We start from the raw sequence: 19,931 nt of genomic DNA, 5'->3' as shown, positions 1-19,931 counted from the left end.
TGAGAATGCATCGGAAAATGATCAGCGATGAGCTACCCATTAGTGGGCCACATGTTGACGGAAGGTTCTGATCCTTCAGTCTCATGTACAAGCCACCGTGACATGTAACAACCTTCACGTCTCACTTCCCGAGGTCTGACCGGAGACCATGGAAGAAAGATAACTCTCACGAGTCGGTCGTGATGGCTAAACGCTCCCATCATGAAATGCGGTGAGAAGGCGTGACGGGTAGAAGAGCGTGAGAGACCGTGTTTGAATACTTTGGTCTCTTTATCTTGTGGTCTCTTTACAAGCTTCTTACTCCATGCTGGTCTCTTGAGCGTATACAAAACGGTAAAGCTAAAAAGAAAAAGATACCCGAAACGAATGATTGGTCAAAAGTGAAACGTCGAATGAGATTCCAGCATTGTCTGCTGTGTTCTCAAATTCCAAACCCGCAATTTTGCAATTTTAAAAAAGGACGAGAGAGAGAGAGAGAGAGAGGGACACGTCCGATATATCTATCTCTCTCTCTAAACCCTAATCTATTCTCTCTTTCCTCCGTTAACCATTTCCACTCCTTTTTGTTCCCCCCCCTTCCACCGATCTGGTCTCTGTCGAGTTTGAGTTCGATCGTGAAGTTCCGACGCTGCTGTGGTGATTCCGAGGCGAACTGTGGAAGGTGTGCACCTAAAAAGTGTGACGGTTTGTGATCATTTGATCGGTAGAAGACAGTGATTCTCTTTTGGCGTGTTTTGTTCAGTTGTATGAACTGCGATCGTGTCAGGCGTTCAGTCTCGTTACTGTGGAGATTGCCGTTTTTTTCGTTGCGTTATCTAATTTATTCTCGCGTTGTTACTTGTTCGTCTCTTTAATCCTAGATCTGTCGCTCGGCTGGGTTTTTCTTTGGTTATTTGTTTGAAATCTTGGTTATTGTTGATTGATTCTTATTTTTGTTGAAGGCGTTACATTTACCTGATTTGGTGATTGGATTTGGAAATTTCTGATAATTGTATAGATTGAAGTAGTCTGAATTATGCATGTCTTCTGCTTGTTGATTTTCTGGTTTTTTTTTTTTTTTTTCCATCGTAGTCTTTGTGATATTTGGAGCTACAAAAATAGCTCCTCGTCTTTGTCGCCGCCGCCTTTGTATTGAAATTGTCTGTTATAAATTTTCAAAATTCTTTTTTTTAGGAGTCTGGTTTTCGTAGCGGGGCGTTTAAAAGACATGGAGGAGAGCCATCTTACGTCTGCCGCTGCTTTTGTGGAGGGTGGCATACAGGATGCCTGTGATGACGCTTGTAGCATCTGCCTTGAAGCTTTTTGCGACAGCGATCCATCAACGGTGGATAATTCTCTATCAATATTAACTGCTTTTTTTTTTTTTTTGTCATCTGCAAGTTCCTTTATCCTACTGGTTTCTGTAGTGATAGTTGATTCAATTTGCCTTTATTGTGTTCAGGTGACTGGTTGTAAGCATGAATTTCACCTTCAGTGCATTCTTGAATGGTATGTATTGTTTCTATTTTTTTAACAGTTTCCTAATTTTTTACTGGGTTTTTTTTTTTTTTGTATTTAATAAATCTGTTAGGATAGGAAGATTCTTGGTCTCAACTTAGCAGATATTTGTATCATTCAGGATCTTGGGCATTCCTGCTCGCTCTTTATGTTTTATTTGCCTCTACTTGTCTTGTGGAAGGCAGCATTTTCTTTTCTGAGGAATTAAGCCTAGGAACCTGTTCACAACTCCATACCAATACCCAAAACTAGCTATTCTATTTAAGTTGGTTCATCATGAGGTTAGAGAGCAGACACTGACATTTATTATGGAGAGATATATGCTGTTATTGGGCAATGATGTTGCTCTTCTTGGCCAGTTAATTTATTTTGTGGAGGGGGGTTGATTGGGTTTCTTCTGAACCAGAAAGTAACATCGGGGCATTAGAAATGAATTGTTAGTTCTGCATTCAGTGTAATATTTGATGTTGTAATATTTGATGTATCTTTTTTGCTTTTTTTTTTTGGCTTACACGTGCCTCCTGTAGGTGCCAAAGAAGTTCCCAGTGTCCAATGTGTTGGCAGTCCATCAGCTTGAAGGATCCCACAAGGTTCATTTACATGTTGTTTCTTTTACTTCTCTGGTATTTTTTCTTCTCATCTTTCCCTGTAATTGTTTGTTTTTTATTTGGCTTATGCAGTCAAGAACTTCTTGAGGCAGTTGAACGTGAAAGAAGCTTTAGGTTTAATCAACCACGAAATGCTACAATATTTCATCATCCCACTCTTGGAGATTTTGAGTTGCAACATGTCAGTAGTGATTATCTTTGTACTTTTCTGCAATCTTTATGGCTGGGCAGAACAAATTGAATTCCTTGTTAATTAGCATAAATGGGGTCTGTTTTTTTTCCTGAAATCGTCTAAGTATTTTAATTGGGCACTTAAATTCCATTTCTTATATCCATGCTCTATGTTCTTTCTTGGGAGCAGTTACCTGTTGGTACGAATGATGCTGAACTTGAGGAGCGTATAATCCAGCACTTAGCAGCTGCTGCTGCAATGGGCCGGGCTCACCATCTTGCTAGAAGGGAAGGTCAAAGGAGTCGATCAGCAGCTCAGGGCCGTCCACAATTTTTGGTCTTTTCAGCACATCCAAATGCACCTCAGGGAGGTCCTGCTTCAGTGGAACCGGGGCAAAGAGAGGGTGCAAATGACCAGTCTCCTGCTATTACTGCTCCTACTCCAACTGTCCCTCTTACTGCTGTTGCAGAAGAACCCTCACAAAGGATCCTTCAGTTGTCATCTTCTCAATCAGAACCTGCTCCTGCCTCAGCTTCTGTACCACCTAGTAGGCTTGGTGTCAATAGGTACTAGTTGTCAGTTCCTTGTTACATAATCTTTCACTTTGTTACTTTTATGCATCTTCACATGATGTCTTGGCTCATGATGTTGTGGCTTTATTTTTTAGAAATTCTGCTGCACCACCTTCACCAATTCATCAAGACAGGGCAGGGCCTTCAGAATTTCAGTCGTTTTCGGAGTCACTCAAATCCCGAGTCAATGCAGTCTTAATGAGGTTCATGTTACCTTCTAAAACCTTTTAACTCTGAAGGTTTGTCTCATAGCAGCATATATGTGACGTTCTCTGATGTCTTGTCAGGTACAAAGATTCTATACCGAAGAGTACAAGAGGGTGGAAGGAGAGGTTGTTTTCACGCAGCACATCAGTATCTGATAGTGGTTCTGAAGTTAGGAGAGAAGTTAATGTTGGAGTTGCAAGCGTGTCACGCATGATGGAGCGCCTTGAAACTAGAGAGAATAATGCCACAGGGAATGGTCCTTCTTTATCACACCAAACAGAGGATGCTTCAGTTTCAGAACCATGCAATACCAGTATTATAGAGAGCATGCATGCTAACAGTCATCCAAATGGGAGCTCATCTACTTCTTGTGCTGCTGACTCTGTTTCAAATTAAGTGTTCACATATCACCACCAAATGACATGTGGATCTTCAGCATTTTCTTGCAAGGTGTGTAGTGTAACGTTTGAGGTTTCCTATGATTGTACTGAAGTTCACTATGTTTATTGTTAATAATTTGGCCCCACATTTATGTTTGAAGTGACATTTGTTGGTAGAATTGTATCTCCATGGCGCATCTTAATTCAGTACTAATCCTATAGCTTTTTTTTTTTTTAACAAAAATTATGTAACTGTTTGACTTTTGAGTGACTTTATCTTTTATAGGGCCTATTTATGTTTTCCAAAAAGGAGACTTCTCTATGAATGCTGTTCCGGCAGTTGTCTGTAGGCTCTTTTTTTTTTTTTTACCTCAGTTCATGGAGATTATCAAACCTTTTACTGATTCATGCTTCTAATTGAAAGTGATTTTAGGCTTTCTTGTAATTTCACTTTTTATTATACTCTGCTATTCAATTTTCTGCCATGGCTATGGGGGCCTTAAAGTTCTCAGAATCGTATTTTTTTAGGATTTTACTATTAGCCAGTAATTGTTGCATGAAATAGGGCAAATAATTATTTCTTTCTGTAACTATAGAGTTCTATTTCCTTCCATAACAAAAGAAATGGATTCAGTTTATGAGTCATAAAACAACATATGATCTTTGGTCTGATTGTTCATGCCGTCTTTTGGAACCAAAATCTTAACTTGCTTAACAATTATAGACATCTTGTTCTGTAGGATGTTATTATCAGTTGCCTAAGTTCACTATGTTTCATGCCTGGAGGTGCAAAGAGTATCTGAACAGATCAGTAAGGCTTCCACACAAAGTTCAGGGTATTGAGAAGGCAACTGTAACAAAAAAAGTACCAGGAAGTTTGAATGATCTATTCACACCTGATTCAACCCTGCATTGAGCTTCATGTCTTTTTTCGTTTTTTCTTTGAAAGCGAGAGTGATTTTATTAAGAGAGTAGAGAGGCAACCGTCCCCGACAAGAGAGGGAGGCCATGAACTACAAGAGCTAAAAACTAATGAAGGAACAACAGAATTGTAAACAAAAGAAAAGAGCAAATATAAAAGTGAAACTCAGTCAAAGAAAGCATGAATGGAACAACAAGAAGCTTAGTGATTGACTGATGGTGCTGGACATTCAGGCTTGTGATAGTTCCCTCTTTAGCGAATTTATCAGCCTGTCCATTCGCTGATCTGAGAGAGTAGTACCAAGAGATGGTAAGGAACCTGGCTAGATCAGAGACTTCTTCTACGAGATTCAATAGAGCCCATGGTGGGGAGATCCTTTTTTTGCACCAATCGATGACCGTGAGGGAGTCGCCTTCAACAATGAGTGGCACAAGATGATTGCCTGTGGCGATACGGAGGCCTTGGAAGGAAGGAGTTGTCTGGGTTAGAAAGGAGTCCCCGACTCTTATGGGGCCCGAATAAGATAGGATTGTTTCACCATGCATTTTTCTGAACAAGCCTCCCCCTCCCACTGGCCCTGGGTCTCCGTATGCGCTATCATAGAAATTGAGCTTAATCTGACCATCTGGTGGAGGAATCCAAGCTACAATAGATGGCTGGTGGATGAGAGGAAGCTTAGTTATTGTGCACTGATGCTCATTGATATGCGAAATCTGATATTTGGTGAATTCTTTGTGGGTTTGGAGCTAGGATATGGTTTACCTCATGATTTTCTGGATGATAGAACTGGTTTCGTCTTTTCTACTCCTGAAAACCAGGGGCCAACCACCAACACAGTCCTCCAAAGAAGCTTGCCAAAATGAGGTAGGTGAGAAGCGCGCATTATTTCATGAATTCAGCAAAAGTGGGTGGGAGACAAATGCTGAGAGTAAAGAGCTGGAGGATTTTATTCTAGACTTGAGAAGAGAAACTGCAGTTGAGGAGGTGGTCCATATTTTCATCTACTTGCCCACATAACTATAAAGCGTGTTGATGGACACGGTTCCTCCTTTGTCTATGTTGCCATATGTAATAATACTATTTTTAATTGGACACCAGCTGAAGAAGATCATCTTGGGGTGCGAAGTAACTTCCAGACCAAGGTTTCAGGTTGGTTGGTTACATTGGGAAGATTAATTCTGAATTTGAAGAAGGATTTTGCAGTGAAAATATTTGGGGTCCACTTCCAAAGGATGAGGTCATCCCCTGATCTCCTCAGATATTGTCTCTCAAGAGTAGAGTAAATCAGTGGCACTTAACACTTCCTTGGCATTGAGGTTTCGATTTAATTGAATATTTTAACTCTCCGTGTTTCAGGCTACGTCACTGTTATTTCTTTGTTTCTTGTAACACGGTAAATTTCGGGAAAGGAAGCTGCTATTGGCTTGTCTCCAGTCCAAACATCATACCAGGAATTTATGGAATTGCCTTTTGTTGCTTTAAAACAGATGCCTTCTTCAACTTTTGGTAGGTAATTGAGAATCCTTTTCTAAGGGAGGGATAGTAAACTGCCCAAAGAGAGAGTGGGCAGCAAAGAAGTGTTATTATAGTACTTTGCCACCAGAACTTAACTGTCCAAAGGTGTTATCATTTGTGGAGTGGGATTTGAATTGCATAGAATAGTTGTTCTGCCTGTTGCCCTTCTTGGCCAAGCAATGGTACTATTCTCTATCACTTCCAGATTCTGGTGAGGTGCAGCAGATTCCGGTGCTCCAAGGATGGAGTTGGCCAGGAAAAATGCCAAAAAATCTTGAATTTCATCCAGCAGATGAGAAATTGGAAGAAGTTACCCTTGATGACCAGCAAACCTCTAGTTTCCACGGCTAATGGCCTGAAAGGTATGACCTAAGCTACCACACATTCTATTCTTTTTCCCTCAAAGGAGTCGTCCCAATCTGTGATCGAGCCCATCTACTTGGCCACCGCACCAAAAACTTGTTCACATCAGAGCTCTTCTAGGATGACGAAGATATAAATCCATTCTTTTATGAGCTTCATGAGTTCAGGAGCCCAAGCACTTAGCTCGGAGAACTCGCCTAGAGTGGCATCTCTCCAACTCAGATAGGGTTTTCTGAGTCTTGAGTGTGAATGGCAATAAGCCATTTGTTACGCCTTAGAAGGAGATGACTAGAGGTGTTGGTGTTGGTAAGCGACGAGATTGTTGAACCTACAAGGCGTTTTCCCAGAGTTGGAAAGCCCTCTACAATGTGGTTTGGGATGTCAACCTGAGGGAGCAAATGCCTGACGCTAAACTGCGTGATATGGTAGCATGTGCCTCTAATATTTGAGGATCATGACAAAACAGAATGTGAAGTTTGTAGTCTGTCGCCCTATTCTTCTCCTGTGAATATCCAGGTTTTCCACCGTTTTCTTGAACTGGGTGATGAGTCCCTCGACACCGACTGCAGGGATCCAGATAAAAGATCCCTACTGCATCTAGTGAAGATTCTGATGGCTTTTTCTTCATTCAGGGAGCATTGTTCAAAATAGATGAGTTCTGCCAAATTTGTATGCGAATGAGAGCCCTCCATGTTCCTTTTGATGATCTTCTTTGGAATGAGGTCTGGTGGGTCGAACGACCATGCTCCTTGCTACTCTGGTCCAATCCTCTGCCTCATCTGTTTCTTCTCCATTCATCCTTCTGCTCCATCTCTCCTTCGCCTCGTCTCCCAACTCTTCATCTCTCCTCCCTCGTGTCTCCCAGGATCTCTGAAGTAAGATGGTGATTTCAGAAAAAAATGTTGCATCGCAACAAACATCAAAAGAGCTTCATGTCTTAAAAAAATGTAATTTGCTTGTAGGGAAATTCCTATCTCTTTGGCACAAGTTTTACTCAATCAAGTCTTTCACTACATAGGTTCATCAAATCAAAATTATTAAAAAGTCAATTAGATAAGAAAATGCATCAACTTTGGTTTTAAAACATAATGTATAGATACTGTAGGTTAGTAATCTGAGAGCATATCATTGGAAAATTAATTTTTTTAATCATAAACAATTTTAAATATGAGAAATGGAAGAAAGACAAGCCTGTTAGACATCCTGCATCTTTGAGTGTTGAATTTTTATTTTTATTTGGTTTGAAATTGTTGCAGGCTTTCACTGTTAGTATCTTGAATGGTCCAAGCATTAATGAATCAAACTGGCTATTAGTATATACATTTTATGATTCTGAATCCAATATGGCAGTGAAGTTATTTGCATACGCTCACGATGCTTGCTCTTGGAAATATCAGAAATTCTTTTTCAAGTTCTTACATGGCTCAAGGTTTATTTGAGAAATGCTAGTAATATTGACTGATGGATATAGGATAGTAGGACTGTAGTAACCAAACAACTCAACTAATTTACAGAGGCCGCATTTATGATGATGAAACTTATAATGAGGGCACATAATTTTATTTTACTTTGCCTGTTTGATTTGAAGGAAGTCTGGTTTGTAGTGGAGGTGAGACAGACTGCTACTATTTGTGATAGCAGTTTGAGGTATTTCATGTCGGTGATTGATTTTGAATTGTGTTAGATGAATTTCTTCTTGCCAGTTTCCAAAAGCATAAATTTTTCTTCTGATTTGATGTTACCTTATTGGATTATCCCAATGTGCCTGTAGTCATAAAATGGCCAGAAATCCAAAATATGCTGTCGGGAATGGAGGAAATTTAATATGATCCAGGAGGAGCAAATATGATCTTTCAACAATTTATTTACTTGTTGGTCGAAGCCTTTGAATCAAATCAAGGCGAGTGTGTTTTTAACTCGGTTTGTGGTGTTTTTGTAGGTGCGGAAAGAGTCTGCTCTAGAGATTTGAATGCTAGATGCGATGCATACTGACTGGACCAAGTAGGGATGATGAGAGAGCTTTTGATCTTTTTGGTTGTAGGGATTGAAAAGCCTGGAAAGAGCTTCCGTTTGGACCAATTCATGCCTCTATTTACATGTATATTTGTTTATAGAGAAGTTATTTGACACCAACATCTTAACTGTTAACGCTATCAATATAAACCGAGTGCTTATTCATAATCTTCTTGAATTCAATCTTATGATCTGGTGCATGACAAACCAAAGGACTTTGATTATGTTGAATATTCATAATCTTCTTGAATTCAATCTTATGATCTGGTGCATGACAAACCAAAGGACTTTGATTATGTTGAAGTTTTTATATGGAACGTAAACAAGTACTGCCACTATTTTGTAGATCCATGAATTTATCAATGGAGACTCGAGCTATTTCTTAACAGAAGAAAGCTGCGTAACGGTAATGGCCAGGCAGTGGAGACAGACCGTCTGTCCCTAGTTTATCTTCTTCCAGAAGTTTACCCATTACTCGGTGACTCACTTAAGTTTATCTTCTTCCAGAAGTTCCCTTCGTTTGATACCTACCTAAGATTTGTTGTGTTTTCAAAATGTTTCTTTTCTTTCAGGTTTCAATAGGTCTAAGGCCATTCGATTTGATGAATAGAGTTGCTATAAGATGTATGTGAACCACTGGCATTGAAGTAGAGTTCTTATCTCTATCCATGGTTGTTTCTAGTGTTTATGATTAGGTGCTTCGAGCACTTGCCTTTTATTTTTCTTTCTCCTCATTTTAGTATATCTGAATCCAAGTTTCTGCAATTAGCAATGGTGTCAATTCTATCTATCCATAGCTGTGTTCTTGGTGATAGTCTTTTTCTTTTCTGCCTCTTCTCCACGGGAGGATGACGACAATCTCCAAAATGCCATGTTGCTGTATTTGTTTCATTTACCAACCTTTTGTTTTACCTCCAGTAGCTTTTTTTTTTTTTTTTTTTTTTTTTTTTTTTTTTTGTGTGTTTTCTGTGAATGGGAGTTGATGCCAAGCAACCATCTTGAAAGCAAACCTGTTGAGGAAAATTGCAGCAAGTAGACTTCTCAGAATACCAATGTTTTACTCACCAACTGCCATTGATAGGTAAGTAATGTTAGGAAGTCCACTTTGAAGACTAGAAAACACAGCTTGTTCCGTCTTCACTCTGTGTTGCTTGATTCTTCTTCCACTTCTCCCTCGTGGACAATGACGACATTAGTTGAAGCACAGCCGGCAGTGGCCATTTTCGTGTCAGTTATGTTGCACACATCATACCTGCCCTGAACAATCTATCTTCATTCCATCATCTTCTGAACCATGGATCTTCTCATCTTCACCATCCATAATAAGACAAGATGAATATTAAAGAGAGAGAGAGAAAATACCCAGAAAAAAGGAACCAGAAGTTGGGTCTCTAGAAATTTCATTAAAGAATCACGTCTCAAATTAAATATTGGATCCCGTTTCTTGTGTTTCTAACGCATGCAGAACAGAGACCATCAATAAAAAAGACTACAAATGTGATGCAATGAGCATCAACTCGCTGAGAACAACCCTGCTGTCGGTGGCTCCACAAAAGAAGAAAATCATAATCCCCAGAAACGAAAAATAATCACGTCAGCATCACCTCCTACCTCATTGTCTCAACACTTGAACCACCATTCCCCAATAACTCTCCTCTGCCCCCTCATTATTGCTTTCTACAAACAACCAAATAAGCAAGTCTCCAGTACGATTTACACAACCAGAAATAAAAACAGATCCAGAAAACCCCGCTAATTCCCATGCCTAGTCTACTAATCCAATCTGCAAATTAGATGTCATCAGGAAAAACTAAAAACCTGTTGTAATTTTACCATGGCTTTTCTCATTCATCCACGCAAAAAGGTCCAATTGATCTGCAGGCAATTTAATGACCTTCTCGTTCAGACGACCCTACCCACCAAATACTCTCTGATACGCTCAGTATTCTCGATTCATTCATCGCGTTAAAAAAGGGAAACCGGGGACCTACCATGGCGCACTACTGCTAACCAAAAGTCTCCAGGTAGTGTTGCAGAAGCGGAACATTCCGTCGCATTATGAAATAAGGAATTCCCGCGAAAGATGAAAAAGACAAAAGAAGTATAAAACAAGTAAATGGAAGGAAAAAAGAAGAAATGCGCGATTTTGGAGTCGAGCCACCGACAGGGGAGACGAAGTAACTGTGGTTGAATTAAGCACCTGTACCTAACCACACGTGGTTAACTTGACGGAGACTAACAGTCTTCCGGCGGGAGAGACGTCGCCGTCACGCGCTTCCCTTTTTTATTTTTTTGGGGGCTAAAAAAGAAAGTGACAGCTCAGCTCGCGTCGCCGATTTGAAGTATACGGAACGTTCTTTAAGGGCTTCGGTAGCCGGCCGAGCCGCTCCAGCTGGACTCGTGCTGTCGTGCTTCTTGACTGTTTTTGACCTTTTATATAAATTATTAGGTATTCAATTAATAAAATTACAAGTTTTTTCCTTTTATATAAATAAATCATATTATTTTTTAATAAATTAATTTTTTATTTTTAAAATTTTCAATTAAAAAATAAAAAATCTCATATTTTTTTAGGTATTTATTTTATAAGTAAACAAGTTAAAATAGTACGGGGAAATGTACATATTAGTGTTTTAATTAAGAGAATTAAATATTAAGAAATATGTATTATAATAAAGTAAAGACAAGGATCTGAGCATTAGAGATGCTCGCAATAAGAAATTAAAGAGGGCCCAGAAATCCAGATCATTGATTTGGATTCTTGATTTTTCTGTGGGCCTGCCTGCTCGAATCGGATCACCGAGTGACCCACTTGATCAATTATTTGATCACCTCGTCCCCCGCCGCTCGCCGTCTGATTCTCCCAAAGCAAAAATTGACTAATCAAACCCTCTCTAGTCCTCACTCCACCCTTAACAACTTTGGGCTATAATCGTCATTTTGTTAGCTAGGTTGCGTTCTATTACTGGTGGAGTCAACGACACTCAGTATATGAGCTTATGAGTCGCTTGGATCATGAGTCGAGCCAAAGCTCCCGGTGGGTCCAGCCCAGCCTGTCCGAAGAAGTTACCTAAATCGTCCTCGGGACGCCACGTGTTTTCCGGAACCGACGCCCACCCCAGTAAACTCCAGTTAATGCCCCGCTTCAAATCCGCCCACTCGCATCGTAACAAAAGTAAAGGTGGAGCAGCTGCAACGAGAGGCCTTTTCTCTGTACACGCAGACGCGGAAGGCTACAGCCAGACAAAAAAGCACAGAAAGCTACGCGCTTTGTCCCTCTCCGGCCATGGATTTCTCGATCTGTGGCTTCAAGAAGTTGTTTTTCGTTGTTTTGGTGGCGGTTCTCGCCGGAATTTCATCTGCATTGCCGGAAAATCAGGTCCAGAAGGTGAATCCTGTGCAGATTAACTCCAACTCCGTCCTCGTTGCTCTGCTCGACTCGCATTACACTATCTTGTCCGAGCTGGTGGAGAAGGCGCTGTTGCTGCAGACTTTGGAGGAGGCGGTGGGGAAGCATAATGTAACGATCTTTGCGCCGAGGAACGAGGCGCTGGAGCGGGATCTGGACCCCGAGTTCAAGAGGTTTCTGCTGGAGCCGGGGAATCTGAGGTCGCTTCAGTCACTGATTCTGTTTCACGTCGTTCCGGGACGAATTTCGGCGGACAACTGGCCGAGTTCGAAGGCTTGGTTGCATGATACTCTTGCGAGCGACCAGGTCTCCGTGTTTTCAAAGGATTCGGCTAAGAGAGTCGATCTTGCGACGGTTATTCAGCCCAATGCGGTGGTTCGCCCGGATGGAATTATTCATGGCATTGAGCGGCTGTTGATTCCTCGATTGGTGCAGGAGGACTTTAACCGCCGGCGGAGTTTGGTGGAGATTTCTGCGGTTTTGCCGGAGGCGTCGCCCGAGGTGGATCCTCGCACCAACCGGCTGAAAAAGCCGGCGCCTGTTCCGGTGGGTGCGCCGCCCAAGCTGCCCGTCTACTATGCGATGGCACCCGGCCCGGATCTAGCTCCAGCTCCCGCTCCGGGTCCCGGCGGCGCCAAACACTGGTTCGACGGTGAGAGCCAGGTGAAGGACTTCATCCACACGCTCCTTCATTACGGAGGCTACAACGAGATGGCTGACATTTTAGTCAATTTGACCTCCCTTGCTACCGAAATGGGGCGGCTTGTCTCGGAAGGCTACGTGCTCACGGTTCTGGCCCCCAACGACGAAGCCATGGCGAAGCTGACCACGGACCAGCTTAGTGAACCAGGGGCGCCTGAGCAGATTATGTACTACCATTTGATACCGGAGTACCAGACGGAGGAGAGTATGTACAATGGAGTAAGGAGGTTCGGCAGGATCGCGTACGACACACTACGAATCCCGCACAAGGTGGTCGCCCGGGAGGCGGACGGGTCTGTCAAGTTCGGCCACGGCGAGTCTGCCGCGTATTTGGTTGATCCTGATATTTATACCGACGGCAGGATTTCCGTGCAGGGGGTGGATGCCGTCCTCTTTCCGCCGGAAGAGGCCCAGGCGACCGAGACGGTGAAAAAGCCCGTAGAACGTAAGGTTGCCGTCACTGCGCCAAGAAGAGGTCAGTTCTCGGTCTCTTTTCTCACTGCTGTAAATTCCCATCTGAGTTATTTTTCGTTATGCATGTTCGATTTTTTCACAGTTTAAGACCGATTAGAAGCTGAGAATGGATTTTTTTTTCGGATTTAATATGGGAAAAACCTTAGCTGAACTAAAAAATGAGCATTCGCCGGCCGGCAATTTTTCTGGGTCTTGTTAGTTGTCGGCTCCGTGTTTATCTTTTGTTTCGGCCGAAAAAATGTGCCAAAATGAGGGTGGCACCAAATAGCCGGAATCCCTCACCGGCGAACTGATTGCTTGCAATCAAGTTGTCGGTGGGCTTTTACTTTTTGAGGCTCTTTACTCGTCGCCGTCTTCACTCGCTGCTCGTGACGAGATTCGACAGTCGAGGAAAAGTGTTATTTAATAAATCAATTCAATCCCAATTTGACATTACCGAAACCTTGGTTTCGTTTTTCTTCGATTTCATAATCAATCCCGTCCAGGCCCCAACCCAGCCTTAAATTCATCCCCAGAGGCGAGACAGCGGCCATAGACGGCCTTAAAACCATTGATAACGAAACCGGCCTACTTTTAACCTTTCCATTCCGCCTTTTTGAATGTCTCCCTGAATAGCAATTTGGCTTGTTTTCTTCACTCATAATGTTTCCTTGGATGGCCATGGTTCTTGGGAAGAAAAAACTCTTTTTAAACTTTTTAATGTTGTCTTGCAGTATTTTTTAGGTTTAAAAGTTTTGATTTGCGAATGAAACTGTGACAACCGAAATTCAACACATCTGTTGTTGAAACTTTAGGTCACATGAAAAGGAGAAGAAATCTCTCGGTGCCATCACATTTCATGTGGCATTTTGTAATGAATTGTTGTGTTCCATTTCATTCACTTACGATACAAGAAACATGTAAAATCCTGGCGGACATTAATGTCTTATTAAGAGGGTTGATAAGGAAGAAGATACTTTGCAAAGAGGAAAGAGAAGAATGAAGGGCCGACAGCTGGTGTCGGTCCGAAATGACCCACCCAGACTCCGGAAATGGGAAAACGCCATTGCTGTTTCCTCTGTATGCACGTATTCACTTCACAGTGTATAATATAATACCCTCACTTGCTTTTTGCCTAATGTTTCTCTTCTGCTGTTTGCCCAGGAAAGCTGCTTGAAGTAACATGTTGGATGCTCGGCGCTTTTGGCCAGGATTCCCATCTCTCCTCTTGCGAATGAAAACAGAAAAAACAAAAAACAAAAACAGTTGCAACAAAATACACCAAAGGTCAGTCGTGACTCCTCCAATTCCCATTTTCATCCACCATCGTTTCTGGTCACCATGACGACCGTCAGTTGAGATATTCCACAGACCCGTAGTAGTCAATCTTAAAGCAAATTGTAATCGTGTATTATTACGTCTTTCTGACACTTTCTTGTTTTTCTCCTCGGCAGGTAAATTTAAAATCGTGGAAAATCATGTATAAAGAAAAAGACCCCAGGAAGGAGACGATGGTGAATTTTTTTTTTTTTTGTTCTTTTCTGCTTAATCTGTTCTTTTTTTCGGCTTTGGAGGAAGAAGGTTGCTTTCGTTGGACCGTGTGACAGGGGGCGTTGCAGCTTCACGCCATGAATATTCCCAAGAACCCCCTGCAACAGAAGAAAATCATTAAAAAAAAAAACACAACAAAAAAAAGAAGAAAAAATCAATTAGTACATAAACAGTTTTTATAAATATTTGTTTTTTTTTTTCCGGTACGAGCTTTCATTTGCATGTGTAGCCTTAGATTATAATATTTGGGGTGAGAGCGGTTTTTTGGGTCAGTACTCTTGAGTTCACGTGTTGGTCTGCAGTCGCCCAGAGATCAATACTGGTGAGAGACAAGAATAAAAATTCTTTTCTTCCTTCTTTTGTGATCATACAATTCTCTTTTGTAAGTAATTCTCAAATCAACTGCACCTTCTCAGTGCTTTGTTTTTTATCTCTCTTTCTATGTTTGTGAATTCAGTTTTATTTTTCCATCAAATGACCTACCAAGGCATGTAAATTACTGGAAGTGGGTGCCACCAGGAGTTTTAGTTGGAGAAAGGGACCCCCCAGCCGAAGTTGGTAGAATTTTCGGTGCGTATACCAAGCCTGTGAGAAGAAGACAAGATAGTGATTGACAATTATTGCCTTCATGACTTTATAATATTTAATTAGAATCCAATGACGAATGCGCGTCGGTGGTGCCTTTTTTGTGCATCTCCCTTACCTTCAATTCTCATTGAAAGTGGGGCAACTTGGGCGTTTTTCTATGATTTTAGTTACTCGTGTTTGCAAGCCGTGATCTAGCTGTTGGAATCACCTGATATTGACCTACGCGCATTTGATTTGGACCACTCCAACCTTACCCTAATATAATGTTTAAAGGCTGTGGAGTTGGTGCGAGCAAGCTAGCTATTTTACCGGAATTTTCTTTAGAAGCTTCCTCGAAGCATATTAAGGTAGAACGCTGAAATTTTATTTTCCTCCCACTCTACACCGCACCAACGATTTGTTTATTGCGTAACCATCTCAAATTTATGCCCACCAGGATTGCCCTTGTCTTATTCAATGGTGGGCATAGAAAAATACGTTACACACGTCACATAATATAAACATTACAACCATGGTTTTATGATTCACCTAGTCAATGGTTTTTTAAGTAGGAGATCAAGTCAATGGTTCTTTTTTTTTTTTTTTTATCGAATAATCTTAATTCAACCATTGGACGCGTTCAATCTGTAGAATCCAAATTATTGGCTCATCTAATTGAAGCTTAATCATTCGTAAAATCAATTAAAGATTATGTATATATATATGTATATATATCTAAATCGCCAATACAAGTAATATTAGAATCCTTATTTTGTTTCAAGATCACAATCTCCATACATACCCACATTAAATCCTTGTTTGATTCTCTAATCAAGCAGTACTTTCTTCACTCCATTGCCAGAACTAGAACATGATGGAAAAGCGGCAAGAAAGCAAATTTATGTTTTACATTGGAACAACCGGAAAGTGGAATTCTTGCAAGCAGCAATTTAAGGCACTAGCCTGTGCCTAATCCTCAAAACACTTACATAATTGATGAGGAAGATACCTTCATTTCACACTCATTTCATCGGGTGGGTCAGGTAAGTTCAGGATTGCCTCATCATAATCCACAGAATTTTGGAAGGAATCCAGGTCCAGGTAAGTTGAAATTTCAGCCACAGGAGGCGAGTCTTCTCTTGCCTCCTGCTTTTCCAAGGTTTCACCTTCGCCTAATTTTTTAAATTCACTATTCTGGTCAGTCATCTTCGGCTTCTGCTGAGTAGGCTTTTCGTCTTGCTTCATGCTGGATTGTTTTGACGATGGCAGCTTAGAGTGTGACCTTCGTGTGGATATCTTTACAGTCGTTACATCCCCATTACCATTTAGTGAGGTTCCGCTTTGCTTGCCTGAACCCATTTTTTGAAGGGAATGCCTAGAAGGCCCAGAAACTCTTTCTGTTCCGTTCTCCATCAAAGACATTGATGGCTTGTGCCGTCCGAGTTTGGGTGATTTGGGGCGTGTTGTTGGAATCTGATACATCACAAGCCGTATCAAAGGATGCGATTGAGAATCATACATCAAAATATATAACAGTATTGGATGAATAAACTTCGAAATATTTCAGATGATATGATCAAAACATAGTCGCACTAGCTTCCTAGTTTTATATTCCCATACTGTATGAACCAGAAAGTTGACAACGCAATAGCAATGTCTTTAACAAACAAGGACCCCAGAGACCAAAAGATTATGATATAAGAGTGAAAAAAACTACGTCTACCACCACTAGGCTTGCTCGTTTAAGGCCTCATCATGCTCCCATGAAAGCAATGTACCAAGGGGTGTGGCAAGAAATAAAGGTAAAGAAAATGAAATAGATTGAACTGTCTAGCATTGGATAGTAGAGCTAAATGGAGAGGAATCCAGGGAATTAGCCAGATATAGTTGACACTAATAATGGTGAAACGGTAAGGCATACCAGTAACTAATGCCAAATAATAGTAGAAGCAGAGTTTTTAATTTAGAAGCATTAATAATCTCCAAACAACAGCATAGAAGCCAGTTGCACAGAAGACTGGATGAATAGCACAAGTAGCAGACGGTTACCTTCAATGTTTTTGGGGACAATTGAAACAGAAACTTAATCATTAAGAACAAACCAAATTTAGCACTTGTCTCTAGACCCATCATACAGAAATACTAGAGCAATCAGATGTAAGCCTGGATAAGTTACCTTCTTTATTTCACCCCTTGGAGGTGGTGGTTCGTGATAAAAGGTAGGCATTGGTGTAGCTTTAAATGCCAAACTCTTCCTCAGTTGCTTAATCTCAACTTGTTGGTCCTCCTGTAAAACTCCATCAGAAGAGAAACTTTTGAGAAACGTCTAAACCACATGCCCAAATTGCCCAATTTGCTGTCACTTGCTTTCAAAAATAATAACAGCAATACCTTTGTTTTTGCCTGCAAGTTATTCTTTTCAGCTTCTTTTGCTTGAATCTTTTCGTCGATTTTTAAGTAAAACTGGCAAAAGAGAATAAAATTCAGTTTTTATGGACACTCAAACAGTAAATTTGCATGCATTGGACAATTGCAATCCCACCTCTTTACGTTTTTGAGCACGTTCGTCTGATCTAAAAGCAAAGCCTGAACCACTGAATTTCCTTAGAACACCAGAAGTGCCATTCCTGAAATAACTCGATTATATAATAAGCCTTTGAATCAGATGAACAAAAGGAAATAACAGTTTGCCCAAAGCAAGCAGTCATAGGCCAAAGTAAGAAATGATAAAGGAGCAATTACAAGGTACGAGACTGCAAATCCTCAACTCCTTTAACATGAGGTGCATGTCTTGACGAACGCTGATCTCGGTTTATTGATCGGTAAGGAGAATGTACTCTTTAAAATCAATAAATTCAACAAATGAAATACATAGAAAAACATAAAGCTGCTATACCATTTACCCTGCTGGTCATCAAAACTGGAAGCCATCTAAGGGTAGTTCAAACAAGTGGCTTTGGGATAGCACAAGTGAGATTCAAAGAGAGTGTACTTAGGAAATCCAACAATAAAAAATAAGGTTTGAGCTAAACATAAGTGCATGAGAACTTTACATAATAAGAAAGCAGATGCCCAAACTGATTTGGAGGTCAAACTTTATAAACCTAAAGTTCCTGCTTAGCATGCATTACCAAAGTACTAGAGCCAGGTAATCCTGTGGGAGTTTATAAGAACAAGTTGAACTTCTACCAAAGAGAAAATACTTACTGAAGGGCATCTGAGGCTACATTATTGGTCGCCACACCTAATGATCCGTGCTTGGCCTGTTATTTCAATAAAGGCAGGTATGGGAGCATGTAAAATGGCATTAAGAATTTTTCTCAGGGTAAGTTACACAGCAGAAAATAGCTTCAGCATCACATGCACACCTGAGACTGTCTAGATGTGGAACCAGAAATGGAAGTAGACAGCTTGGGAGGAGCCAGAGCTTTCAGTGTGTCAATAGAAGTTGCTCCAGTCAAAGCTCGTCGTCTCGGATTATCCATACGAGATGTGGAATTAAGTGACCCATTTGAGACAGAAGATACAGGCTCTGAGACATTTGCCTGAGAATGATGTATTGTGTCAATGCTCTTCCTCAAACCATTGGTAAGGATTCCTTTTGATGGTAAAGAAAGGCTTTGGGAAGGGCCACGCCCCTGTTTTCTTGTCATTGTTGGTAGAACTTTTCTATCAGTTTCATCCTTTGGCATCTTAGATTTATTTAGACGATCACTTCGTTCAGCACCAGGTTTCTACCATGACAAATGTAAGAAAAATTAAAAAAAAAAAAAAGAGGAATTAAAAGAAGAAACGTTACTTTAACTGTTCCTAAATTTTCATCCAATAGAAATATTCAGATGATTATACCTTAGAAAGATTAGAGTTTCTACTAACGGAACCTCTAACAGGTGACACGACCTCCCCATTGGAAGATTTCTTCCCCTCAATGCTGGAAGAATCGTCTGAAACACCATTTGATTCCACCGCATCAGCAACATTATCGAAACTCTCATTCTCTTTACCTGGACTAGGAGTTATTCCTTTAATAGTATCTTCTCCTCCAGCAAAATTTCCAGACTCGGAAACTGTTAGATTTGGCATATCCATCCCGCTCAAAGCCAAATAAAAGGACGCGAGAATCTGCAGAAATTGGAAGTTAGGATGAGTCTTCAAACAGCCCTAATTAATGCAATAAGAGATGTACAAAAGCGTGTTCCATAGAGATGAAACGGAAGAAGAAAACCCGTTATTCATATCCAATGAAAACAATTCTCAAAAATTGGCTCGAACAGCGTAGATTTTTTCCTTCAGTTCAACATTTATGTTTGATCGTCCAAACGGGGCAACTAATCATATATACATCAATATCCAGGCCAACAACAAAAACAAACAAATTAGTAAATATCTCACAAAAAACCCAACCCTTAGAAAACCAACAGATCTATATAACATCACGTAAAAAACGTTCATCAGTCTAAGCATGACAATTGACAAGCCGAACAAAACGAAACGACAACATCGCCGACTGCCTCTCAAACAACACGTCTCTATGCAAGGTTTCCAAACACCAGAAACACCAAAAAATTATTCCGACTTACTTCCGTCACCAAGTTATCACAGGTACATCTTCCAAACAAAACAGCTCAAACGACATTCCAATCCGTCACCAACCATGTCCACAGCGTCCACGACTCCAAAACACGAATCACGAGCTCAAAACCCCGTCACAGATCAAAATGCAGAAGAAAATGAAGAGCTGCTTCTCAGTTCCTCACTCGGAAGAACCCTAATGTTCCTCCTGGACCCCCTCCGTAACTGTAATCCAATCGTAATCGCACTGGACGGGGAGCACAGAAAACTCGCTCCTCCCTCCAGGAAAAGATAAAAATCCAGAGCGAATGAATTTTCAAACAAACGGACAAGCAATGAAATTACTCAAACACCATTATCTTTGTTAGTACTTAAATTACCCTCCCTAACCGTCTCAACGTCATCAAAATCGAACCCGACCGAGGGAC

At 40.9% G+C, this 19,931-nt stretch overlaps 3 protein-coding genes across 5 annotated transcripts; 2 read left to right on the top strand and 1 right to left on the bottom strand.

Moving 5' to 3' along the window:
- Nucleotides 1-468: 468 nt before the first annotated feature.
- Nucleotides 469-8,432, top strand: LOC137934680 (E3 ubiquitin-protein ligase RHF2A-like). 3 transcript variants are annotated; one of them, XM_068779161.1, is made up of 10 exons: nucleotides 469-661; nucleotides 1,174-1,324; nucleotides 1,442-1,488; nucleotides 2,025-2,087; nucleotides 2,178-2,286; nucleotides 2,467-2,843; nucleotides 2,945-3,052; nucleotides 3,137-3,506; nucleotides 4,177-4,247; nucleotides 8,176-8,432. In XM_068779161.1, the coding sequence occupies exons 2-8, from the start codon at nucleotides 1,208-1,210 to the stop codon at nucleotides 3,450-3,452; spliced, it is 1,137 nt and encodes a 378-aa protein (XP_068635262.1). In that variant the 5' UTR covers nucleotides 469-661; nucleotides 1,174-1,207; the 3' UTR covers nucleotides 3,453-3,506; nucleotides 4,177-4,247; nucleotides 8,176-8,432. The 3 variants fall into 3 exon arrangements, with proteins under 3 accessions (XP_068635262.1, XP_068635260.1, XP_068635261.1); XM_068779159.1 differs by lacking the exon at nucleotides 4,177-4,247; XM_068779160.1 differs by lacking the exon at nucleotides 4,177-4,247 and having other exon boundaries at nucleotides 469-684.
- Nucleotides 8,433-11,418: 2,986 nt separating this feature from the next.
- On the top strand, nucleotides 11,419-14,792 carry LOC137934679 (fasciclin-like arabinogalactan protein 17). Its single transcript, XM_068779157.1, has 3 exons — nucleotides 11,419-12,835; nucleotides 13,978-14,100; nucleotides 14,268-14,792. The coding sequence occupies exons 1-2, from the start codon at nucleotides 11,536-11,538 to the stop codon at nucleotides 14,049-14,051; spliced, it is 1,374 nt and encodes a 457-aa protein (XP_068635258.1). The 5' UTR covers nucleotides 11,419-11,535; the 3' UTR covers nucleotides 14,052-14,100; nucleotides 14,268-14,792.
- Nucleotides 14,793-15,698: 906 nt separating this feature from the next.
- On the bottom strand, nucleotides 15,699-19,776 carry LOC137934624 (protein WVD2-like 4). Its single transcript, XM_068779070.1, has 8 exons — nucleotides 19,512-19,776; nucleotides 18,781-19,053; nucleotides 18,300-18,665; nucleotides 18,139-18,194; nucleotides 17,474-17,558; nucleotides 17,323-17,394; nucleotides 17,108-17,218; nucleotides 15,699-16,404 (listed from the first exon to the last, which is right to left on the bottom strand). The coding sequence occupies exons 2-8, from the start codon at nucleotides 19,018-19,020 to the stop codon at nucleotides 15,943-15,945; spliced, it is 1,392 nt and encodes a 463-aa protein (XP_068635171.1). The 5' UTR covers nucleotides 19,021-19,053; nucleotides 19,512-19,776; the 3' UTR covers nucleotides 15,699-15,942.
- Nucleotides 19,777-19,931: the final 155 nt, after the last annotated feature.

Source organism: Aristolochia californica, unplaced genomic scaffold (assembly GCF_029961685.1).
Source record: "Aristolochia californica isolate CCGP_79_NKW_82.1479 unplaced genomic scaffold, dmAriCali1.0.hap1 SCAF_6, whole genome shotgun sequence".
NCBI classification, from domain to species: domain Eukaryota; kingdom Viridiplantae; phylum Streptophyta; class Magnoliopsida; order Piperales; family Aristolochiaceae; genus Aristolochia; species Aristolochia californica.
This window is presented reverse-complemented; position numbering and strand designations above follow the sequence as displayed.